The sequence below is a fragment of the Thalia democratica genome, unplaced genomic scaffold (assembly GCF_965202585.1).
Source record: "Thalia democratica unplaced genomic scaffold, ktThaDemo2.hap1.1 HAP1_SCAFFOLD_250, whole genome shotgun sequence".
Taxonomy (NCBI): domain Eukaryota; kingdom Metazoa; phylum Chordata; class Thaliacea; order Salpida; family Salpidae; genus Thalia; species Thalia democratica.
In genome coordinates, this window is record NW_028139364.1 from 68,547 (window position 1) to 75,141 (window position 6,595).

The 6,595-nt window shown below is 27.4% G+C and overlaps 2 protein-coding genes across 2 annotated transcripts; both read right to left on the bottom strand.

Moving 5' to 3' along the window:
- Nucleotides 1-1,837: 1,837 nt before the first annotated feature.
- Nucleotides 1,838-2,263, bottom strand: LOC145846006 (leukocyte elastase inhibitor-like). The gene has a single exon (XM_082952971.1). It carries the CDS (start codon nucleotides 2,261-2,263, stop codon nucleotides 1,838-1,840), a length of 426 nt encoding a protein of 141 aa, XP_082809097.1.
- Nucleotides 2,264-3,343: 1,080 nt separating this feature from the next.
- On the bottom strand, nucleotides 3,344-5,313 carry LOC145846007 (antithrombin-III-like). Its single transcript, XM_082952972.1, has 4 exons — nucleotides 5,244-5,313; nucleotides 4,737-4,970; nucleotides 4,331-4,511; nucleotides 3,344-3,536 (listed from the first exon to the last, which is right to left on the bottom strand). Exons 1-4 carry the CDS (start codon nucleotides 5,311-5,313, stop codon nucleotides 3,344-3,346), a joined length of 678 nt encoding a protein of 225 aa, XP_082809098.1.
- Nucleotides 5,314-6,595: the final 1,282 nt, after the last annotated feature.

Sequence of the window (6,595 nt, forward strand, 5' to 3'; positions counted from 1 at the left end):
GTACACAAAATATTGAAATTAGTTTTTGTAATAATATTTTATTACTGGTTTTGTAGATATTTGTTTGACATAGAAGCGACTTGGAATAAAAACTAGAACACTTTTTTTTCTTAAGTGTTTTAACAAAACTTCGTTACTGTGATAGATGACACTAACTAAATGACTAACTGTACAAAAAATACTTAAACAAACTACTTATACTTGTACATAAGCGTAATGTTCCTATTTTTTTAATTAACTATAATTTAACGTTTATTTACGTCTAGTATTTGTTTGTATAGAACAGCAAGTTTAAATTGCAAAAATAAGCTCTAAGATTTAAACTTGTACTTAAAAAAAACATTAAATATCAAATGTTTAGATAATCTTAAGTATACCAACAGTAAGTGTTTATAACGTTTATAAAAATGAAACGCTTTATAAACTTGTAAAAACTGCTTGTTATTCATGATTTGCAAACTCTATAAAATCTCAAGTCAAGCTGATGCGGCAAATTATTGTTTTCGTTTTCTCTGTGATAATGACCAGCAAAAAAATATTTCTACTTAACCGGCGCTTGACTTATATTTGCTCAACAATGTGACAGTTAACAGTGAACTTAAGCTGACAGTGAACAACGTTGCTGAATGTTAAATACGATAATAACAACAGCTGTTCTGAGAAAAAAAATTGAAAATCAGAAATTTTAAACCGCTGTTTGTAGTTTTGAAGATTTTAAATTCTTATAAAATTTTAAACTTTAGTACTCTAGAAAGGATTTTTAAGATAGTGTTTATAGTTATTATCTGGTGCATTAAAATATATATTTTTTAAATTTAATATTATAAAAGCTAGTAAAATTAAAAAATTTTTATAAAAAACAAGTGTAAAAGTATAATCATCAATCAACAATCAAACTAAGTAAAACAAAAATGAGCTTAGTTTAGCTTTGTAAGTTTGTTGATAAAAATTATGTACGAAATAACGCTTTTTAATTTTTATTAATAACTGCATAAAGTTTCTATGCATACAAAATCAACCAAAAATGCTTATAAAGTTACCAGCAGTAAAAATCCACGTTGCTGCTGATAACATTTCTAATTTAGCAATGTATTTTTTTATAGTCATACAAACAATTCTTTCAAAATTTAACGCAAATAAGCTTGACTTACTTCGCTTAGATAATAAAATTTTAACAAAACTATTTTAATACTTTTTTGACATCCTAACTAGTAACTTTTACAAGTAAAAAAAAATAGTTTAAAAAGAATCAACTTAGAACACAAAAATAATAATGAAATGTTAAAAGATCAATAGTTAAAAATTATTCGTACACAAAATATTATTTTAGGGCTTTACTAAGAACCAATATGTTCATAGTTAATATTTTAAACATATAGTTTTTATTTAACGTTTTTTCAATCTAGTTTTCTCAACTAATTAAGTGTAGAAGAAAGTATTTTTATTTAATGAAATAAAATTAATTGTAATTTTTTGTATTTATACAATAAATTAGATAATGCTAAAAAAAGCAGTCATTTAGTAAAGATATTTACTACTTTTTTAATAAAAAATTAAAATAACTTGTTTAATTGAGTTTTAAAAACTCACTAAAGTAAAGGCACTTTTAAACAATGGGTTTATTTTATATTATACTCACGATTTGTTTACAAAACTCAAATAATTTAGTTAAAACAGCGTAAAAAAAGCGTTGTAGGATCAATATCTTCAAAATAATTCAATAAACACTTAACTGAACAATTAGTTAGCACTTTACAGACAAAATTTATTAATTACAAACTTCTTTTATTTTTATTATAAAAAAAATCTCTTAACCATCGAATTAAAACAAATCAGTTCAAGGTCGCACCACCTTGCCAATGAACAAAACCGCCCCCGTCTCAACATTTTTAACGAAAAACACAAACGGCTTGTCAACTGTCACGTCCTTGCTCGGCTTTATCGTCCTGGCACCCATCATAAAAACGGTGGCCGCCGTCGCCTCGACCCCATCCCTGTTCAGGTTGAAGGTGGCCTTGTGTATGACGTCGGTGACGTAAACGTTGTCCTTCCTCTGGGACGCGTCATAGTCCAGGATTCCCGAGAAATCGGCTTCACTGCTCTGGAAGGCCGATTTAATCCCTAAAGATTTCAAGTGTTCTTTGAAGTCGTCGTAGCTGAAATCGATTTCGAACGTCGGCATCCTGACGTTGCACCTTCCGAAGTTTTCAGCCAGGTTGATCACCTCACCGGTGGGGTGCATCTTCTCGACGGTGTCGAACATTTTCTTGTACCCAGATTTCGTGTCGAACTCGGAAAAGTCGCCAGCAGTGCTTGGGATGGCAATCGCGAAAATAAGACTCTTGTCTGGAAAAAATATTGCTTTATTGTGAAAAAACATTTTTTAGTTTAGTTAATATTAGAAAAAAAGTTTGATTGTATAAATAAATATTCAAAGCAATCTCTAAGAGAATTGAGTTTATTTTTATCATAACAGATGTTTTAATAAGCTTGCAGCTGAAATTTTACAAAAACGTTAAACTACTTGTCAAATCATTGTGTCAAAATAAACATCGCCACCTTTGAACGGCATAGTGACGATTCGTGCTGACGTCATATAATTCGTCACGCCTCTGAACGACGTGGATTGGCAGAAAATCGGTTGGAATCTCGACGATGACATCATCATTACGTCATTGAAATTATTGGGAGAAACTTCGAACTTGCCCAGTTTCGGTTCGTTGAACTTTTTTATCCATGAAGCCTGGATTAATAAATTAAATAAACATCCATAAAACATTTAATTATATGATTTAAATATTTTATGTTAAAAAGTGATAACTGTCATATAGTTCTTTGCATAAAATATTCAAAAAATGTTATAACTAAACAGGATGTTAAAGAGATAATTATTATGTTTTGTATCTATAGACTTATTCATTAAGTTTATGATGTGTTTGTTTAAAAACTAAGTTTTACCTTTAATTTTTACAATTTGTTATAAAAATATTGTCTTAAACATAAATATGCCTCTAAAGTTTAATTATTACTGTCTTGCTTTCATTAAAAAGTAGTTTTAGTAATTAACTAATATTTTTAATTTTAACTGTATTTTTGGCACATTTTTTTCTTTAGCTTATTAAAAAAAAGGCTTTCATTAACAGTTATTTGTTTAGTTTAATGTTTTTAGAATAATAAGAAATAAGATATTTCGCAGTTTTTAACATCCAAATCACTTTAAACGCGAGATCATTTTGAAAAAAAAAAGTATAGTTTCCGTTGTTAATACTTCGCTTATTTCCAGTATAAATATTTTCACAATTTAAATTTTGTTCTCAAGTTACACAATTACAAGTACGTATTTTCAATGTAATAAAGTCACCTTCAGGGCCAGAGCGTTGGCAATTATCAACGCTGTGTTTTGGTTTATCACTCCTTCCGGAATCAAATCGTTCACTTCTCCATTCGTGTTTTTGCTGACCCAGTCGTTAATGAACTCCGTAGATTTTTCTGGGTGGTTTTTGAAATCCATGTTCATTGCTTCCGGTATCCCAAAGCTGTTGATAATTCATTTTGAATATAACACTTGATAAAATAGTTTTGTGTACATAGATGACTTTAGTATAAATTTTTTTTAAACTTTTGCGTGTATACCAAAAAAAGTTGTTAGAACCCCATAAATTGGTATAAATAATATTAAGAATATAATACTCGTTAAAGGAGCTTTTTATACATTTTAGTTTAAATTTTGATGAAGCTTTATCAATTAGCTATTGAAACGCAATAAATCGATAGTTTGCCTCACACGTTTGCAACAGTGATTGATAAAATAGTGATTTTATAAATATTTTTTAATAAAATTTTACTTGTATATCATAATGATTGTAAGTATTAAACGTGTCAAACTGAATTGTGTATGTTCAGAATAAAAATGTTCGTTTTAAAACTTTTAAAAATTTGTTTTGTATCTTAGTAATGGTTAAACAAAACAATTAAAAGTCTTATAAGATGAATTTTTTTTGTACTAACAAAAATATGTTTAAGATTTAAGCTGTTGTGTATACATTTAGATGGAACTTAATTGTTTTGCTACGTCAATTACTTACCTTGTTTATAGTTATTTAAGAAAAAAAAAACTAACAAGAACACGTTTAGTTTGCACAAATATGTTGTACTTTTTACAATAATGATTTAAGTTTATATATTTATTCTTCCTAGAACATTTTTAATCTATGCTGTTGTATGTAACACTCAAAATCAAATAAGCTACAAATTGTTCGTTACTTACAGAATAAGCTGTAGTTTATCTCCAAAATAACATAAAACTAAGGTTTACCAGTTATCAACTTACAGATACAGTAAATTTTGATAAGTTGTGCTGATTGTTGCCGTGTTATCAACGAACACCCTCTGAGCAAAGTTCAACGATTTGCTTTTGAAAGTTTGTCTCGAAAACAATATCATCGGGTAGGACACGATGTTGGGTAAGTGCATCGCGTCTCTTATTTCCTTGTATGTTTCGTTTTTCGCCCCTGTAAAACATTTTTTGTTAAAGTTTTTATTTTAGGGTGGTTTAACTTAAGCAGTAAAATGTGATGATAACTTTTAAATAAACTTAAAAGCTCAAAATAAGCATAACTGTATAATTTGTCACGCTTGCTAATTTAAAAAACTGATAAATGATAAAAAAAAACAAATTTAATTTGGTATAAGTAGACGCCACTTAGAGTTAATTAATACGAAACATTTAATGTTACCTTTTCCGACCATTGTTAGTGCGGAGTAAATAGAAATCGGAGAAACAACTAAATTTTTGTTTGCATCGGAATCTTTTACTATTCTTCCCAGTATATCGGCAGTGAAAGATTCCAAACCTTCTTTGATAACTTTTGTGTTTTTCAGATATTCTTCCGATTTACTTTGAACGTTTCTTTGATCAAAGCTTCCATAGCTTGCGTTGGAAAAGTCGCAAAGGTACACAGCTTGGAAAACTATTTAAAAAAAATTAAAATAAGTTTCAGATTTAACTAAGCATATTAGAAATTTTAGATATATTCAATACTTTACGAAATCAAAAACTTGAAATTTGTTTTTTTAAATATTTTTCAAGTTTAAAAACCTTAACAACCGAGTAAGGAATGAAAATATAGTTACAATTTTTATATATTTTTATCTATTTTATTTTAATATTTATTATTTATGTATAGGTATTATTTATATCCATATAGTTATTTCAATAATAATAAAAATTTTCAAAAACGTACTTATCGATAACAAAATGTAACGAGCCATCAGCACTTTATATTCGATGCAGCTTTTATGGAAGTACGGCATTTATTCAAAATGTTCTTTTATAACTTTTCACGTACAACCGAAATTCCTTGTGCGAGCAACGATGGCCCGAGGTCGTAAGAAGAAAAGTTTATAATTAATATCATGTTACTTGCTACTTTACATACTTGGTAGTTCAGAGAACTTTTGAAGTTTTACGTGAAAAAAGCTGCAAGAATCATTTCGTAAAAAATTGCTAACTTTTCATGAAAAGAAGTTTTGTGACTTGAAGTTTATATAACTATGTAATACTATTTTTTTAAAACTTTAAAAAACTTTTAGATTAGATAAACATAATAAAAGTGTTAGCTATATTCAGTACTTTACGAAATAAAAAACTTTGATGACTTGAAATTTATATAACTGTTGTCCAACAGTTTAAATAAACAATGTTTTTCACTGCAAATAAAGTGTGCACTAATGTATAACTTTATTTTTGTTTTATACAAAATTACTTTTTATGGTTTAACAACAATTATTTCTGTGTTCTGTAAGGTTAACTTGTACTTTTGCATTGTTTCGGATTTAAAACATAAATTTTTATACTACTATCAACATATTCGACTCGATAGCCGAAAGGTTTTTTTCGTACACCAGGTCCTTAGACCAAACTTTTTGAGCGTTTTTTTTATCGTTCAATAAGCAATGTATATAAAAACTAAAAACAAATTTAAACTCCCATTACCACTAAAGAGTTTTTATAGATATACTTTTATAATGTTAAAGTATCAATGAAAGTAAAACTTACTAAAAATTAAAGATCTCACAGCGTTATGTAACTATTAAAACATCAATAATTTTTTGACTTGCGCTTTATGCACAATTTTTACTCAAAAATAATGTATTCACAAAATGCACAAAAAGGTAGCCTGGTTTTCAGTGTACTTTATACATTATTATATGTTTTATAGTCATTACTACCCTGCAACAATGTATTATATTTTTGAAAGGAATTACAGCTATAAATTATAACAAATATACAATTTTTAAGTAGTTTTTTGTAGTTCTATCCAACTGGAGTGTTTTAAAATAAATAAATCCTCTTTAAAAACTTACGCACTAAAGTTCTATGACGCTTGATGTTTTTCTTTTTTTACTTTATTTTCATAAGCGTAAAGTAAAAAAAAAAAAAATTAATTGACTTTTGAATATTAAATAATAAAAAAAGTTTAGTTACAAGTAACCTAATTTTGAGAAAAAAATCTTTAGAATAGTTAGCATTTTTTCTTAGTAATAGAATCAATAAGTTTTTGATAGTTTTATGAATTATCTGATTTATGAAGCT

Coding starts and splice junctions, on each gene's coding strand:
- LOC145846006 (XM_082952971.1), bottom strand. CDS start 2,263: ATGTTCGACACCGTCGAGAAGATGCACCCCACCGGTGAGGTGATCAAC.
- LOC145846007 (XM_082952972.1), bottom strand. CDS start 5,313: ATGCCGTACTTCCATAAAAGCTGCATCGAATATAAAGTGCTGATGGCT. Junction 4,512..4,736: donor ACTAACAATGGTCGGAAAAG/GTAACATTAAAT, acceptor AATGTTTTACAG/GGGCGAAAAACGAAACATAC. Junction 3,537..4,330: donor TATCAAAATTTACTGTATCT/GTAAGTTGATAA, acceptor AATTATCAACAG/CTTTGGGATACCGGAAGCAA.